Source organism: Citrus clementina, unplaced genomic scaffold (genome assembly GCF_000493195.1).
Source record: "Citrus clementina cultivar Clemenules unplaced genomic scaffold, Citrus_clementina_v1.0 scaffold_2, whole genome shotgun sequence".
Lineage (NCBI taxonomy): Eukaryota > Viridiplantae > Streptophyta > Magnoliopsida > Sapindales > Rutaceae > Citrus > Citrus x clementina.
This window is the reverse complement of record NW_006262688.1, coordinates 28,323,717-28,342,676: the sequence shown is the minus strand read 5'-3', so window position 1 is coordinate 28,342,676 and position 18,960 is coordinate 28,323,717. Positions and strand designations below refer to the sequence as shown.

General features: G+C 38.9%; 1 protein-coding gene and 1 pseudogene across 1 annotated transcript; one reads left to right on the top strand and one right to left on the bottom strand.

Moving 5' to 3' along the window:
* Positions 1 to 126: 126 nt before the first annotated feature.
* Positions 127 to 10,858, bottom strand: LOC112101035 (annotated as a pseudogene).
* A 5,849-nt stretch (positions 10,859 to 16,707) lies between these two features.
* Positions 16,708 to 17,907, top strand: LOC112101034. The gene is made up of 2 exons (XM_024190930.1): positions 16,708 to 17,340; positions 17,650 to 17,907. Exons 1-2 carry the CDS (start codon positions 16,708 to 16,710, stop codon positions 17,905 to 17,907), a joined length of 891 nt encoding a protein of 296 aa, XP_024046698.1.
* Positions 17,908 to 18,960: the final 1,053 nt, after the last annotated feature.

The following is an 18,960-nucleotide window of genomic DNA, read 5'->3' as shown; positions in this document are numbered from 1 at the left end:
AAAATTATAATTCTTTTTCATTAAATTTTATATCAAACCAAACAATGAAATTTAATTTCACTATTCTTCTCCAATATTTTCTTCTTCCTTCCTTTCCATTCCACTTTTTTCCTCTCCTCCCTTTCTTCAAACCAAACATAGCCTAAAAGTTTGGCATTTACTTTCCTTGGAAAAGATATGCCTATCGAGTGATCCACTAGGCATATACTCGTAGAAAAGTGCACGTTTGGATCCCTCATAACAGAACCCCAATAAGTGGACCACATTAACGTAGTGAATTCTACCTATTGTTGAAACTTCATTGATGAATTCCTCCGCACTGAACTTGGAGTTCTCTAGCATCTTACCAGCAATCAAGCGACCAATATGAAGTTGTCCCTTATAAACTGAACCAAAGCCACCTTAGCCTAATTTATGAGTGAAGTGGTTTGTCATGGCAATTGTCTCAGGGTAAGAGTACCTTTTAGGCATCCATAATTGCTGGTTACGCAGAAATTTCTCAATATTATCAATTGTTTTCAATGTCGTTCTGTATTTGTGGATAAGGAACACAAGTAAAACTGCTGAACCAATGATGAACTTAGTAATTGTAAGATACATGAATGCGCCGTTTACAAACAAGAAAGTTTAATTCTAGGTAAGTAGCTAAACTCAAAATAACAAGAACAACAATTCCAGCCAAGAAATTATACCTAACAGTAACAATTCGAGGCCGTCGTCAAGCTGCGAGAGTTTGTAGGAAACTGAAAGCCGAGGAAAAATGATTAGGCTTTATACATTTATACTCACGAGAGATAATTCAGAAAAAGTTATTAAGCACAATATTGGAAAATAAATAAACAAATCACATGATGCCATCAATTTAACACCAAAAAAGACAATCGTAAAATCTAAAATATGTAAGCATAATGTCACGGGATGAGTGTTTTGCGCAACGAACCCGTGCGGCACTTAGACAACCTTTGCCGAATGTTGCTAAGTAAGCCTTGAACTTCTCGACTAGTTAAGTCTAAAGGTTTTTGAAGAGCAAGAGAGAAGAGAACAATGGAGCCGAATGAAGAGATTTGTATTACTCACAAGAGAGATTACAATGCAACATCTTGTCGTCATAAGCTCGCGGTGTCCTCGTCGTGCTCTCGTGCTTGAAGTTTTAGATGTGCTCAGTGAATTGCCACAAATCATCTTCACGTTCCCAAGTGGCTTCGTTCTTGGGGAGATTTTTCTACTTCACCAAGTTGAAAGGGTCCCTCGTAGCGCCTCACTAATCCCTTGTGAACTTTTCGCAACGTCTTGAATTGTTAAGGTAGGAGCTTGATCATGACTTGATTACTTTCCTTGTACTCAACATGTCGTTTCGTTGTATCTGCCCACTTTTTTATTTTGCTCACGGCTTTGTCGAGGTAGGCCCGCGTGATGTCTGCTTCCTTGTGCCATTCGCGGATGAGCTTGTGTGTTGCGAGGCTTTTTCCTTCGTAAGTTGAGGTTATGGCATTGGGGGTCATGGGCTAGAATCCCACGATGATTTCGAATGGACTCTTGTCCATAACCTCACTTCGTTGCAAGTTATAAGAAAATTGGGTGATGTCGAGTAGCTTCACCCAATCCCGCTGATGAGCGCTCACATAATGCCTCAAATACATCTCGAGGAGGCCATTGATGCGCTCAGTCTACTCATCCATTTGTGGGTGGAAGCTTGTTGAGAACTTAAGATCGGTCCCCAACATCTTGAAGAGCTTCGTCCAAAAATGCCCAGTGAACCGAGGGTCTCGGTCGCTCACAATGCTCTTCGGAACTCCCCAAAGTTTTACAATGTACTTGACGAATAAGTGGGCTACCTCAACAACTTTGCAATCGGCTGGTGCAGTAATGAAAGTTGCGTACTTGCTGTAACGGTCGATAACGACTATGATGCTACCTAAATTCGAAGTGATGTGATGAAATCTATGGAGACACTTTCTTATGGCCTTGTTGCAAGTGGTAGTAGCTCCAATAATCCTGCTAAGAGTTGATGATCCACCTTGTCTTATTGGAACACAAAAAAAGTTCGCACATATGCCTCGATGTCATCCCTCATGTGCGACCAGAAATACGAGGCTTGGACTAATGTGATGGTATGCTTAATTCCTTGATGACCAACCCACTTGGAGTCATGGCATTCCTTGATGACTTCTTTCCGTAAATTTCCCCATTTTGGCACGAACAGCCGATCTCCCTTAGTGAAGAAGATGTATTCCTCTTGCCAAAATCACATTGTCTTACCTTCAAGTACCTTCTCCAGCAAGTCTTTTGCTAACGTGTCTTATTGGAGCCCTTCCTTAATGTGTGAGATAAGGTCGGACTTCGGTTGGCTCATGTTAAGTGTTGTCAATTCTGCCTTGCGGCTTAGAGCATCCGCAACGATATTGGCTTTGCTCGGTTTGTACTTGAGCCGATAGTCAAATTCTGCAAGAAAGTCTTGCCACCTTGCTTGCTTCAGACTCAACTTCTTTTGTGTTTGAAAGTAGTTCGTCGTTACGTTGTTCGTCATGATCGTGAAGTGAGAGCCTAGCAAGTAGTGTCGCCATAATTGCAAGCAATGTATAATTGCAGTCATCTCATTTTCTTGCACCGTGTAGTGGCGTTTCGTATCATTTAGCTTTCGACTCTTGAACGCTATGAGGTGGCCTTTTTGCACTTCCAATGGCTTAATGTGGTTTGGAAGAGCAATGACAGGCTCCTCTGAAATTGCTCTTTTCAACTCCTCAAATGCGCGTTGGCACTCTTCAGACCAATACCACGTTCGATTTTTCTTAAGAAAATAAGTCAAGGGTGCCGCCTTGGCTAAGTAGCCCTTGATGAAGCATTTGTAATGCCCCAGCCCGAACTCCGAAGGCAAATCTGACTACAACTCACATATGCATTTAAATAACTCTTTACAACCGATAAAATTCGAGCCTCAGATACAAAAGTCACCAGAATAACTTAAAAATTTAGCAAAATCATCTACCATCCTCAATTCAAATCCATCTTTTCACTCATCACGAATCAATCCTGACTTCTGAAAACTGAATCACAATAAACTATAATGAGTACAAGACCTAGTAAGCAAACTAGTTTTTCTTATACGAAAATACATACATACTTATACATAATGCAATAGATGATATGCTATGATCTTTTGGAAATACTGTGAAACAAATTCATCAAAATCTTTTTCTGTTCCTTTCAAACTTTCACATTTCCTTTCAATAAAATATGTATCCTACAATGTGACACTTTGTGTTATGCATGGCACTTTGGACCATGCGTGGCACTTTGTGGTGCTTTGGCCCTCAAGAGGTGGCCCCCGCATAGTCTCAAGAGGAGGCCCCCACACAACTTCAAGAGATGGCCCCCAATGCAAAATCTCATAAAACCGAAATTTCATTTGCTAAAATCCACTTTTTCATTAATAGAAAACTTAATGCATTTTCGTGCTCATGCCAATAAATCATCACACATACATATGCTCATGTACAAAATCACGCTCAATACATAACAACACATCACATAAACATATGGGCAGAGACATATAAATTCACATTCTCATGTAACACATGCGTACTGATATCATCAATCTAAAATCATCAATAAATTTCTCATAAGATATAATCGAGTCTCAATCATAAACTCTAATGTCCTTAAATATCTCAATTTAAACATCTCCTAAGCTCAAGCTCAATGTTCTAAAAAATCGGCCCTCAAAACAGAACAATCTATATTCTCTGATTTTTAATAAATTATTCCCTTAATAAAGAACTCTCAAATTTTACAGACCATATGCTGACACATTGAAAGTACATTGATAAAAATTTCATAGCATAATTCCTTCAAAACCTATTGAAAATAATTGACGTTTCAGACATCATCAATACTGTCAAACAATTTTTTGTTTTGAACACACTTGCTTTAAAAATACAAAAACATTTATTGCTTTATCATGAAATCATTAAAATTTACAGAATCATACTAGACATATATAAAAATCACTGGTCCAATTTTCATAATTTTTTAAGATGTCTAGCTATGGTAAAAATAAATAGCAATTCATGTTCTTCTCTGAAATCAGAAATTTCCAAGTTTTCAGACTTGAATTTGAAAAATCGTAACTAATTGAAATCTTATCCGATTAACTTGAAACAAGTTTCAAAACATTCTAGACGATGTCTAGTTTAACATATCAAAAAATCCAAATCAAAATAAAGTTTTACAAATTACTAAGATTTTCATAATAATTCACTGTCAGCATATTTCTGTAAAATCTTAAGTTTCTACTTTTATTGCAATCATGTTTCTCCATAACGAATTAATAAAAACCAAGAATTAAAACATACCTCCAAATCAAAATCTTCTCTAAAAAATACCCAATTCAAATTATGCAATTTGATCTCATGTGTTGTCATGGCAGAACAAAGAAGAAGAAGAAGACTTTCTTCTTCTCTTTTTCTTTTCTTTTTTCTCTTTTATCTTTATCTCTCTCTCTTTTTATTTTCATTTTTTTTCCTAGCCGATTTCTCATTCTTCCTCTCTCATAATGGAAAAGACATCTTGCTCTATTTATACTAGGATTTGGGATATTACATTTTTAATAAATTATTCCCTCAATCGAAAACTCTCAAATTTTATAGACCATATGCTGACACATTGAAAGTTCGTTGATAAAAATTTCATAGCATAATTCCTTCAAAAACTATTAAAAATAATTGACGTTTCAGACATCATCAAAACTATTGAAGATTTAGGATATTACACGTCGGTAGTAGTTTACCAACCTAAGGAATGAACGAAACTCGGGCACTTTTGAGGAAAGTTCCTATTCGAGGATGGCCTTCACCTTGGCATTTTCCATCATAAGTTTTCCGCCCACAATCTTGTGACCAAGGAACTCCACTTCTTGTTGGGCAAATGAGCACTTTTCCATTTTGAGGAATAACTCGTTGTCTCAAAGTACTTGGAGGACTTGTCACAAATATTGGGCATGTTCCTCGAGCGTGGTGTTATACACCACGATATCGTCCAAGTACACGACCACAAAGTGGTTGAGAAATGGTTAGATGAAACATATGTGAAAATAAATTAATGAAAATGAGGCGGTTAAGGATTTTATAAGTAAAAGCAAAAGAGGAAGCTAGAAAACAGAGACACACGTGTGAGAGAGTGTGAGAGAAGCTGCCAAACCGACCCAACTACAGACCCGAAAACCAAACCTGGAACCCGGGACCTTGACCTAGTTATAACTTCCATTTCCGGCCACCGTTCTAGTCAAGCTTGGTACCAATCTAAAGCTTGAAGATCGGCCATCGTTCTCCTGCCATCCTCGCCACCGAAAACCAATCGGAACGCAATGCGATTGAAGCTTGAAAACCCACGGTTTTGCTCATTTTTGTCGCCATCGATTCCACCAGTTTTTGGTGACACAACCGGGTAGGTTTTGTTCCTCACCCTACCCTCTGCCATTTCTGACCATCCACTGTCGCCAGGGACATCGTCTTACCGTTGATTGGCCATTGAAGGACTTACGGCTTTGGGAGCTCGATCCGGAGCCATTGCCGTACGTGGGAGGTCGCCACCGCCACCGTTGGACTCAGTGTGGCCAAAACTTTTAGACCCGAGCTTCCCGGCCAGCGTTGACTAAATTCCAGTGACTGTTGACCGGCAAGGGCATTTCGATAATTTTACACTGAGGGCAATTTTATAATTTCTGAGCTTGTGGATATTTTAGTAATTCCTAGAATTGAGGATTTGGTGTAATTACGATTCCGAGGGTAATTCAGTAATTTACGATTTCAGAGTATTTTAATGATTTATGACTCGAGAGCATTTTAGTAATTTTATCGTCATGGGAGTTGTAAATTATGGATAGATGTTCGTTTCGAGTTTATTGCATATATTTAGTCCTAATTCTGATTTACGGAAAATAATTATGTTATTTCCTTGATTTAGGAGGATCCGCGAGCGAGAACCAGTTTGCGGACGTGGACGATAATCGAGCGTGAACACCGTCACTGTGAGTAGAATATACAAAACCTATTTTAGTAGTTAATTATGATAATAAAGCATGTTTACGAAATAAGTATTTTAAATGTTCTGATTTAATGATTCCCTCGAAATAGATTTTATTTACGCATTGGTATTTTATTAAAATGTTTGGTTAATGATTTTACGTATCGGCTTTGAATAAGCATGATAGTATTTTAAAGATAAGAAAAATGGATTCAAATGTGATATGATTTAAGGTATGGTTCAAAAGGTATGTGAATATGAGTATAATGACTATTTTTTAAATCAGTAGACAATACCCTTCCCTTCCAGATACAGTGATATAGATGATATGAGATGAGAGGCTTTTAAGGCCCGTCTGAACACACATAGAGGCTTTGGGCCGTGTGTTTGGACGCTTTTGCCTTTTGGGGGCATATACATGTGGTATGATAATTACATAGATACTTCTATAAGATACAGATATATATTGAGATACAGATGATACGAATGAGATACAAGCCTTTGGGGCCCGTCTGAGGCTTTGGGCCGTGTGCTTGGGCGCTTTTGTCCTTTGGGGACTAGATTATACGTACACAAATATGATGAGATATAAGATGGTATTTCTCTTTCTATCCGTGTAGCTTCGGGGCGTGACGGTACCTAGATAGTACGTTATTGCCCGTCCGTTGAGGTCCGGATATGACGAGATTATTCCCCTGGGTACTTTTTTTGTGATGATTTTCATATTTGTATATTCTATATGATATTGTGCTATGATTTCCATGGTTAGTAATCTGATTTAAATGTTAAATGATTTACTACTGGTTTCTTGCATATGGTTTGATGAAATCGTGTTTGGAAATGATATAATTATTTCTTTTAAAGTAAGAATTAATTTTCAAAAACTACTATCCAATCACTTATCTCACTGAGTTTTATACTCACCCCATTTTTATTATATTTTCCCCCCCTCACCAGGAAATTGCAGGTACACCAGATTGACCCAGCGACTGTAAATATATTTTGAGTCTTGGCCACGTGATGGTGTTAGAAGATATAGATGTTTTTGTTAGGACATCTTAGTTATCTCGTCTTGTTGGGATTGTATAATTTTGTTATATTATTCTTTTGGGATTAAGAATAAATTGAGATATTAATTTTAGTTATAATATTATCTTTTGATACTCTGGAGATATAAAATTCAGCATTTTGGTTGAGGATGTTGATCACTGGAGTTTGTTGTATATTGAATTATATTGGGAGTGTTTGTCTTACATATTTGTAGATTGGGAGTGTTGTTATATATATATAAGAGATTCTGCTGAATTTTCGCCAGAATCCTTACTAATTAGATTATTATCAATCCAGTTTGGGTGAGGTTAGATAGTTTCACCCTGAGGTTCGGGGCGAGTCGTTTCATTGGAGTACCTTGTTCATTAGTGTGCAAAATGTGGTGGGTGCATTAGTAAGCCCAAAAGGCATAACAAGGAATTCGAAAGACCCGTACCCTGTTGTGCATGCTATCTTCGATTCATCTCCATTGGCGATGTGAACTTGATAGTACCTGGAGCGCAAGTTGAGTTTGGTGAAGTACTGCGCTTTGCCAAGCTGGTCGAACAAGTCCGTGATCAAGGGAATCGTATATTTGTTCTTGATGGTGGTCTTGTTGAGCGCTCTATAATCGATGCACATCCACAACGATCTGTCTTTTTTCTTTTAGAAGAGGACCAGTGCACCGAATGGAGCCTTTGCGGGGAGAATGTAGCCCGCGTCTAGCAAATCCTTGAGTTGTCTCCGCAACTCTTCAAGTTTGAGTGGCGCCATGCAGTAGGACGCCAAGGCTGGTGGCTTCGCGCCTTGTTCCAGTTCGATCGCATGATCTACTTCTTGTCGAGGTGGGAGCTTCTTCAGAAGTTTAGGAGGCATCACGTCCTTGAACTCATTGAGGATGGCTTGTATTCCCTGAGAGACTTAACTTGGTGATTTTTTGTAATCTCACTCCTCATTCAGTTCCCGAATGGAGACCAAAAAACTTGGGTCCTTCTTGAAAGCCCTTTTGAATTACATAGTGGAGAGTGTTGGGTCATCAGACTTACCACGTTTTGTGAGAACCATGCATGCCTTATTCCCGTCGAGGATGCTTAGGGAGCTCGTAGCGGGCAATAGGAAGGCATGGACTTGATCGAAGAATTCCATGCCGAAGACCATATTGAAGTCATCCATGGGAACGATGGAGAAGTCAAGCTTTTCGCTCCATGTCCCAAGTGTTAAGTGCACGCCTTGTGTGATTCCCGCAATGGACTTGGCGGGTGAGTTCACAGCCTTCATCGTGCCTTATTCCTTAGTGGTCTTGAGGCTTAAGTTTTTGTCTCATCTAGCAGCTCACGAACGGACTGACCGTTTATCGTTATGCTCACATACATGAGCCATTTCTTAGCGAATGTGGGCTGTTGGCGATTAAGTGCACCAAGACATTAGAGATAACCCATGCTGAGTTGGGGTTCTTCCGTAGACATAGTGGGTTTGCTCTTGAGTTGGGCAGCAAGAGCATTGAACGACTTCTTTTCCAAACAGTCACATACCCAATAAGGGTTATTACATATGAAGCATAGGCTGCGAGGCTTTGGTGGCTCCTTCTTGTTCTCTGATTTGCCTGGCCCGCTCTTGTTGCTAAGAGGCTTTTTCTGCCCCCCAATCTTTGCGGTTGTTGCCCTTGTCCTTAGGACTCTCTCCCCCGCATTTGCCTTGGTTGGCCTTTTTGTCTTTAGATTGGGTGGAAATATTTGGTGAACGATTCCGCAAGGGCGATGGCATCGTTGAGTGTTTGAACGCCACGCCTAACAAGCTCGGTCTTAGCCCAATCGTTGAGTGTAGTTCCTCCTAAATAAAGCTACGAGGTTTTAGCAACTTATCATGGAAATTCGAAACTCACCTTGGAGATTGTTCGCTTGCTCTTGGATGAGGGATTTTGTTGCCACAATGAACTCGGCGTATTCTCTTTCAAGACCGTCCACTCTTTCCTCTAATCCCTCAAGGTTGTCCTGAGCAATGGACAAGGTAGTTTCGAGAGTGGCTACACGAGGCTCCAACGCATCCACGAATGGGGCCTTGGACTTGCTGTGTTTACCTTGGGATCTCCCTTACAGCCGCAGCTTGGTTCTGGTGGAACATCCACACCAACATCGCCCTCTTGCACTGGGTTTGGAGGGTTAGCCATTGCTCGTGAGCTAACTTGCGTGGGTACAAACCTTAACTCTGATACCACTTGTCACGGAATTAGTATTTTGCGCAACGAACCCATACGGCACTTAGACAACCTTTGCCTAATGTTGCTAAGTAAACATTTAACTTCTCGACTAGCTAAACCTAAAGGTTTTCAAAGAGCTAGAGAGAAAAGAGAAATGAAGCCGAATGAAGAGATTTGTGTTACTCACAAGAGAGATTACATGAGAGCTTACAAGAGTGCTTGAGTTGCTTGTTCTAAGCTTGTTACTCAAATGCTAAATGTCATGCCCTATTTATAGGGGAGGCTTCCCATGCTCTACAATTCTAGAGAATTCTACCAAGTTGCCTAGAATTCCAGATATTTACATGTGTTAGAAATGTGTAGAGAATTCTAGATATGTACAAGCTCAAATGTGTTAGAGTTGCCTAGAATTTTTCGAAATCGGGCTAAGCTAGCACTCTTGGCTTTGTCTTGGGCTCTTTAGCCCGAAATTGTTGACAATTGGGCTAGCATCCTAAGCAGTCCGCAACAATAGGCTTATTACGTGTCAAAAGTTCCTGGTAGCAACTAAATTTTTCGAATACTCCTTGTGCGACATAGCATGCAGCAAAGACTGCAGAAGTTCAAAAGAAAAAGAGATTAAGGGTCATACCGGTAAACATACTCTTTTAGAGATGGTTCGCAAATTCTTAAATACGTAAAAGATTAAAATTGAAAATAATAAATAAAAGGTCTCTATTTATTTGTATGCACGTATTAGCATAAGCTTACGATTAGTAATTGAGCTACAATCGAAGCAATAAAAATATCCCGCTCTAACAGTACTAATGCATCCTCTACCAACTGCCGAACAATTTCTGTATCCAACTGACCATCTAAGATCGAATCATGTCTCTAGCAATTCTCGGAGGGCTTCATAAAAAGTGTTTTCTACATTCCCATTATGTACATGAACCATTGAAACGAATGAGGATGACTCTGAAAAATCTGATACATAAAAGCCATGGTAATTAATAGGGGTGGGCAAAATCGAGTTCAGGTCAACCCAATCGAGTTTCAGGTTGTTCAGGTTAGACAAGAATCGATCCGACCCGATCCGACCTGAACTAATTAACATAAACATTTGACTGATTTCCTCCACTCAAACACGGAACTTTTACAAAAGCCTGATCAATGAGATCCCACAAGCAATTCACGAAATAGGCCTATAGGTATTTATTATAATCAAGTGCATAAACCCGATCGGTATCAACAAAATAGCAACCATCGTAACAGAAGAGCAAGCTTTCTCTGGGAAAATATGTGTATGAAAGGCCGCAGCTTCCGTTGGCTAAGTAAGCATCGGCAACACTAATTTTGCTTTCGTCATAAAATTCTCTTTACGTAGTACTTTGCAGAATTGAAAAATTCTAGGATGGTTTGGTTGCTCTGGCAAGACAGTTCGAACTTAGGATAACCGCATCCCGATGGATCTCCCTTTAGGCAAAAATGGTAGCTTATGTTTTTTATATAGCCACAAGACGAAGAACATGTTTGTTGAAGTGCTTTTCTTGCTTCAGTTTCAGTGGTGAATAGATAGATCAATAGACAAAACAGAAGAGTTGAGAGAATTGATGATTCTTCCCCATTCATTGTTAATGCAATCCCAAGATACAATGAATTTCAATAAATTAAACAAAAGGCTAGATTTTCAAAGTTTTGGATACGTATTTACATCATTACTTAACAACGACCACGTTAAAATAGCAAATTTATTATAACATTCAACTAGCTGAAAATGATTTAGCAATAATTAATTGTTCAAAAATAGTATTATCTTATTCTTAAAAAAATCAACAAAGATGGGGAAATTAAAAAGGTTTAAAAGAACATATTAATGTTATTTGTTGAGTGCAAGACTCGTAGCATTCATGCAATGGGGGATTTCGGACACTCTTACAAGTAGGAGGAGAGACAGTATATTAATTGACTGCGGGCTTATTCAACGACAATATAAAAAAAATAAAAAGTAATAAAGATATAAATTTGAAACATTTATAATACTTCAGCATATGTTTACAATTATCCTTTAGGAGTTTTTATACATTGATACATTGGATTACAACTTTATTACCAATATTATTAAATAAGTTTTTTTCTATATAAACAACTAAAATAAAATATGTCAAAGGATTTTTTATAGGTGTGGTGGTGGAATTGGAAAAGATAAGATTAATAAAAAATTATTAATGAGTTTGTGAGCCGTCTAAAAATTAAATTAATATTAATATTTATGGACTTGATTTTAGTTTGCAAAGCCCATCTCTTTTATTCAAATTAAAAAATCTGGAGCGTAAAAATTTAAATATAACTATATATTGTGGGTTTTACTATATATTAGTAGGACTTGAGAAAAATTTATTGAAAATTTTAAATAAACTAAATTAATTATTAAGTTCCCGCTGGTCCTAAGGTAAATCTGCCCCAACTTACAAGTCAGTCAACTCTTAGTAAACGTTTTGATTGCAAGTTTGCGCCAGTGATGATGACCCTAGCTTGACCTGAAATTTCTTAGTAAACCTTCAGATTGAGACAAAACTTTTGTAACAATTTCCATGCATGCAACAATCCAATCAACATCTTTCGCTCGCTACTTTAATTTCTCACCACAAACTCGAAGACAATAATTGTTTTTTTTTCAATGGGAAAATAGAACATGGTTTGATTTATAAATATATTGTTGAGTAATGAAAGTTACCAGCTCAGATATCTCCTCATTCCTTACCTAGGGGCGAATCCCCCAACTGAATGTAACGAGCAGATTCCTGGTAATGTACTTTTTGTATAGCACGAGCCGACTAGAAGTTCACACCGACTAGGTACTTGTCACCTAGAAGAAAGGACATGATCTCACAAATATCCAACAATTCTGCCATGACCCAAACCGCAGAGAAAACACGACGCCCCACGTTCACCTACACTCGTTCAGTTGAAGGCCCATTAAGCTCCATGATCACCTGAAGAAAAGGGGTATGAGGAGTACTCTGAGAACGTGGGATGATTGCCTATAAAAGGCTGGGAAATCGATGGAAAAGGGGACACAAAAATTGAGAGAAGAGGGGAAACTCTGCCAAATTAATATCAGAAATTCTTATATACGAATCCTTAATACATTTCATATTGAGAATATTGCAACTAATCTGTACAACTTAAATCATACAGTTTTCTTGTAAACACCTTGTATTGACTTAAGCATTGGAGGGTTTATGCCGGAAAACCCTCCGGCATCTCTGATTTGTTTCTGTGAACACATGCTTGGAAAGAAGAAGAAGAGTGGTTTGGGTCCCAGGAGCTCGGGCAATTACTGAAGCTGGTGGAGTGCAACCTCTTTTCCTTTGTCAATACAAGCGTTGGTGAACCAATCTGGTCGGTCAAAAGGCGACCAGATTTCAGCATCAACATATATGATAATTTTATTTGTTACATTTGTTTTTGTTTTAACGTTATATTAGTAGTTATTATAAAGTACACTTGGTTGTTCAATTATCACAATTAGAAATCTATGTCTTTATGTATTTTTTTTCCCTTTTTGCATTCATAAAATGATTTTTTCCCCTCATCTCTTATTTCATGTGAATATTGAGGCTTACTTAATTGAACAAAAAATTTTTCTCAATAAATTTTCCATCACGAACTCAATCATAGAGAAAAAGTATTAGTATAATAATTCTTCTTAATTTGTATTCATTGAGTACGCAAGAAAATATAATAGATAAAACTTTTATCAGGCTTTGTGAGTTTAACCAATCTCTCACCATTTACGAAAATTAATTGTAATATAAAGATTCAAGATTAAATTGACGAGATAGAGAAAATTAGTACTATCTATCTGGTCTTGAGTAGTGTCAGTTTTTCTTCAAACAGTCAAATCAGCCTGGCTAGCAACATTTTATTAACCAATCTACAACTGGCACTAATACTGGAAGCAGCCTTTAATAGCAATGATATTTGCCATATAGATTAGGGGTGGGTAAAATTATATTTGCTGCCAAAAGAACGAATCATCAGTTTAAAAAAAAAATCATTGATTTATATGAGAGAAAATAAAAAATAAAAAAAGTAGGAAAAGGCAAAAGAAATTACAGCTCAAATGGAAAAAAAAAGCCTAACTAAATCGAACCAAATTGATTGGATTTTCAGTTCAGTTCAAATTGTTAATTTTTTGAAAAACTCACCATCGAAATTCAACTAAATCTAACCTTTGCCAAGTGCCCACCCCTATTAATATAGATGGCTTCTTTAATTTTTAACTTCCAATTGTAATTACACTTTTGCAATTGAAAAAATAGTGCAAAGCCTAATTATTATTTTTTTTTCGTTTACACTGCTCTGATTACTTTTCCGGTATATGTAACAATGATAATAAATTCAACTTATTATTTTTATTGTTAGCTAAATAGAGATGATGCTTTCACTTTCAAGCACAGTAGAGAGAGGTGACTGAGAAAATATATGGTTACTTATGTTTTTTGGTGTTTAACGGCAACGCAGATGGTCGAATTGCTTGCAGTGTTGAACCCACAATAATTCCCTAAATTTTCGCAGTCGTAGCATCCATCAAGAGCTGCCCATCCTAAGACTACTGGTCTTGCCCTCGCTGTCGTTGCAATATCCTGCAGAGGTAATCCACCAGGAATCTCAACTGTTCCAGATTTTCTACAAGATGGAGGCATATCCTCCACTGAAGATTCGCTATTTATGGTATAGACAAGATTGTTTTCATTGCTAAGGCAATTGATCGGTCCAATTGATCCATACGAAGTCCATCTTGGGGAAGCCGTCTCAGTGCAGTTATATAAAGCGTAACTTTCATTAGAGTGAAGAAAAAAGAATTTGGAGTTTGTGAGGTTGAAAGAGATAAGACTTTGAAACGAGCATGTCGCCTCATTCACATCTGTAATGGTAATACTGCTGTCCAGATAAGAAATTTCATGGACACAATAATCACCAGAGGAATGAAGATGCAAGATTGTTTTGTCACTTAAGCATGACAATTCAAACCCTTTAAGGACACAAGATGTTGGTTGAGCTTTGAGTCTGAAGGGATATCTGATCCTTGGGCTCTTATTACTGCATCTTGTTGGTTGACAGAATTCATATTTATCTGTCTTGTTGTCTTTTGCAGAAGCTTTGGCTAATTTACATGTGTAAAGTAAGAAGAGGAAGAGGATTATTAAACTCATCACGAGGGATATTGAGGGAAAAGGATAGCAGAGTTTAGTTAGAGCAGAGTTTGAGTTATGCTTTTGGAGTAAGGGAGAGGAGAGTTTGATTGTCAGTTTGTCATGGAAAAAGGTAGGAAAATGGGTTTCTTTTTATTTCTTCTGTTCTTTCCTTCTTTATTTTCTCCTTTTTCTAAGTCAATGGTAGCCCCAAAGAGACTCGTTAACTTCAATATCTGCCAATATCAGATGCATGGAGGAATAGGATGAGACTTGTTTGTGATATAGATTCTAGTGAGAGTTGTGAAAATAATTTGTAGGTAAAGAAATGAGAAAATTATGTTTTTAAGATCAGCAAGTAATTTTCTTTAGAAAATGAGTAATTCTTAGCAACTACCCTCCGCTTACCATGATATATCAGTGTGAGACTAATGGTGAGTTTAGGATTGATGGGAACTATGTGTCTTTTAATTCATCACTGTTGTGGGATTGAATTATTAGCTATTAAGCAAAAGTGGATGTGTGGTGATAGCTAGGTGTCTCCCATATACTTTGGTAATTGTACTTTAAATTAAGTTGACCAGGAGCAGAGAGTTCAAAGCATACTCCCGCTCAACCAGATATGCAGCAAGCAGCGTTGCAAAAGGTTGATGAATGTACATGATCACGTGACAAACCTACATCACATTCTGGTCGATACGAGCAATATTGGAATATTAACATCAAACAATGAATCGTACTGGAATTTTTCAACATAATGTTATAGAAGCTCTGGTAGTGCGAGGACAATTTATTTCTTTTTTTCACGTATTATTGCCAAAACTAAGCATAACTATCATTGAAAGAACATTCAATCGATTCAGACACTAACAACTCTGTTGAAGAATCTGATTCAATCTCTCTTCCGGAGACATGTCAAGAAAAAGAGAAGAAATATTTCGGAGGCATTTGCAAATCATCGATTCTCCCTTCTAACATTTCCAAAACTTTTGTCATGGAGGAGCGATCAGCCTGCTTCACCTGAATACACCATAAACCAATTATACACAGTTTCCTTGCAATCATGGACTCGATTTCAGTCACATTTCGAAGCTCTAAATCACCTCCCTTATTTAATTGGTCATATACCCAAGATGGGAAATATGATTTGCTTGAACAAGTTGCATTCATATTAGAATTCCTTCTTCCTCCAGCCTGTTGATGCGAGATTCTGGTTTTCTACTCGTCCACGACTAGGATCTCTCCTCAACTAACTCGTCCACGACTGGGATCTCTCCTCGTAAAACCTCCTCTCTACAGACTCCTGCGTACACAGAAACATGTCATAGCACGCCGGGTGTTTTCCCAGCGTAAACCCTCCGACGCTCAAGCCAGAAACGTAGGTTTCGTCTTCTTGGGAGATACGGCCACTAACCCTTTTACCTTCGTTGGTTACCTTTTTATAGGCTTCCCTTGAATCTGAGCCTTCCTACAATCCACGTCCATCACCTCCCCAACTCTCGGAAGTGGATACTCCATTATCGTAGTTGTGGCTGAATGGACTTCATGCCTTGATTCTCGGGCAGGAGTGCATGTCTCACCAACCGTCATTGACTGGGTCTCCCTACCTCAACCTCTAACAGGAATGGCCTTATGCTATTGGTAGGAGGCTGGCTCCCGCTGTGGCCCCGTGGAGGGTGCATTCGTGAACGGGCAGAACATTCATGTTCGTGTTTACCTGCTACCAGACTTCTGTAGAATATTCTTATTCGTGGAATCCTGCTACCAGATGTCTGCTCATCATGGCTGGTCTTGTCGAAGTATATCCCCTAAACACCGGTCCCCTAGTTTCTGGTGTTGGGTAACGTAGTGGACCGACAGTAGAAATTCAACAGTCCCTGCTCACGCAGGATAGGAAAAGGCTTCGAGGAGTCGTGTCTCATTTAATTACGGGCGAGGTGATATGGCAAAAATCTATCCCTCCATTTGAATTTCAAACCGATGGTTATGAAACCCTTAAAATTCGTGCCGTTAAATACCGACAGCCCAAGAGTTTATTCCTCATTAGGGAACCCAAAACCCCAAAAGGGAAACTCGTCTTTTACCCTCTTCTACCTCTCCGGCGACTGAGTCATTCCTCTCCATCGGCGTAAAAGCTATCGTCCTTGTCTTTATTCGGCTGGGCCATAATTGCAGGTATTATTTCTATTTCCTTGGTCTTGGATAGTTATAGAAAATTCATTTTCTCTCTGTTTTGCTTGGGTAGCGTTCGGTGATATTGCTCTGGTCATAGTTTAGGAAATGTCAAAAGGTAAGGAGAAAGTAATTGAGATTAATGAAGACGAGTTAGACTTCTTTCCTAGTCTACTCGCCGATCCTGCCTTTAACCCTGGGATCCCTTTAGAACCCATTAGATCTAGTGTTGGGACAAGTGCTATGAGGATGTCTCCCCAAATAGCCTCCTCAACCAGCAACAGCGGCGATGAGGGATCTTCTAGTTCGGAAGACACCTTGAGTAAGGACTATGGAGAAGATTCTGATGAAATGTCCTCACCAGGAACGTCGCGACCAGATAGGAAGAGCAAAGTAGGAGGTAGGGCTTTATCGAAGCATTACGCTATTGACTTCCTCACGTGCACGACCACAATAGACGACCTCGATGACCTCCGGGCTAGGTATGACATTCCTGATTATATACCCCTTAGGATCCCAGGAAAAAAGGATACTCACAGCCAACCTCCTAGGGGATACGTTACTCTGTTTCTGAAAAGTTTTAAGTTCGGGATGAAGTGCCCCCTACAACCCTATTTTGCCCGAATGCTTAGTGGGTTGAACTTAACTCCTGGTCAACTTAACCCCAACGGGTGGAGGGTACTTTCTGGTCTGTTCATATTATGGGACAGATGCTACCAGAGCAAGCCCACAGTTGATGAGGTAAAGCACCTGTACCAGCTAAAGAGCAACTCTAAAGATGTCGGCTGGTACTACTTCATGTCAAGTACCAAGACCAGGAAACCCATAACTGATCTTCCAACTGGTGGTGGTGGGAATTAGAAGAAAAAATTCTTTTTCGCTGGGGGTCCCTAGGGTCAAGTTGCACAGATTGACGGGAAGAACTATCGCGTCCCACCTTGTTTCGTGGTCCCAAGTTGCTTGCTCGCTTTAGATGTCTTGTATCCCTAGTTGTTCTCATTTTGTTGATTTATCTCTAACCCAATATTTGCTCGAACTGCACGTTCTTAGGGTGTGCACTACAAGCTTAAACCTGAGCCACTCAAACGGATCGAGGCTATGTTAGCCAATTCCTGTTCGAGCCGAGAGTTGCTATCTACTTACAACTTGTTCAAATCTCGTTTGGTGTCCACTGACCTTAAGATGGAGGATGTTGTGATTGGGGCTCTAAATCGGAAACGTCATCGACCTCATGCTGCTAAGTGGGACCAGAATAAAGATGCTCCTACTGCGACACGGGTGAACATCGTGGAGCAAGTCCCCCCTTAAGGACTCTACCACCTCCTCCTACCAAAGCCGGAGAAACTAGTGGAGTGTTATGCAAATTTTATTGAACTCGCAAGTGCATGAATCTATTGTAGAATAGACTAATGGTGACGAGTGTCGATCCCACGAGGAAGTGAATTTTAATTGTGTGTAGAATTAATTTTGTAAATGGGTGGTTGGATTTCTTGTTAAATTGATTTGGAATATTCTAAAACTTAAATTAAAATGACAAGAATAAATTGAAGATAAATTTATTGAAATGAAGCACTTGGACATCTGGATCCGTATCAACATGCACCATGGGCTAAATATTTCTTATTAATATCAATTAAATCATGAGGGGGGTTTCCACACTCATAAACCACGCTCTAATCAATATGGTGGTAAGGGCTTATCGTACCAAATAATAATAACCTTGTATTAGGGAGCCGGTGAAACTAAGGCGGTACTAAACAAGATTATTATTATTTGTCGATGAGAAGTCAAAACATCCACAAAAACTAGAGGGGAAGAGAAAATAAATTTTTCAAATAAAGCCCATGACACATGTTGAGACTTCATCTTCAACCCAAGTTTGAAAGAAAATTAGCCACTCATAATTGAACTAGGGGTAAAATGAAAATTTATTAAAATACATAGAAAATACAAGATGGAGAAGGAATTACAGAAAATGGAGTCCAAAAATAGATTCAGAGATATCAAATTAGGGGGGAGGCCCCCTTTTTATAGATACATTGAGTAAATCATGTCCATCGGATTAAAAACAGTTTGGACGCTCAGGATTGCGCCACGTCATCAGTCAACAGTATGCGGTTTGAACAGTAACACGGTTTGACCCTGCTTTGAACAGTAACGCGGTTTGGTTGAAAATAATCATGTGTAATGCATGTACCGTACGCGCAATTTTTGGTCCACTAATATGCTGCCACATCACCAATCAACAGTGCATAAGAATTTTAGCCCAACAGGATCGTGACACTTCATCAGCCAATGCCACATCATCGGTCAATGCCACGTCATCGATCCGTCTATGTGAACATTGTCGTGAACAGTAAC

Excerpts from the sequence above, each read along its gene's own strand:
- LOC112101034 (XM_024190930.1), top strand. The coding sequence starts at position 16,708 with ATGTCAAAAGGTAAGGAGAAAGTAATTGAGATTAATGAAGACGAGTTA. Across the intron at positions 17,341-17,649 it reads GCAAGCCCACAGTTGATGAG|GGTGTGCACTACAAGCTTAA; the intron begins GTAAAGCACCTG and ends GCACGTTCTTAG.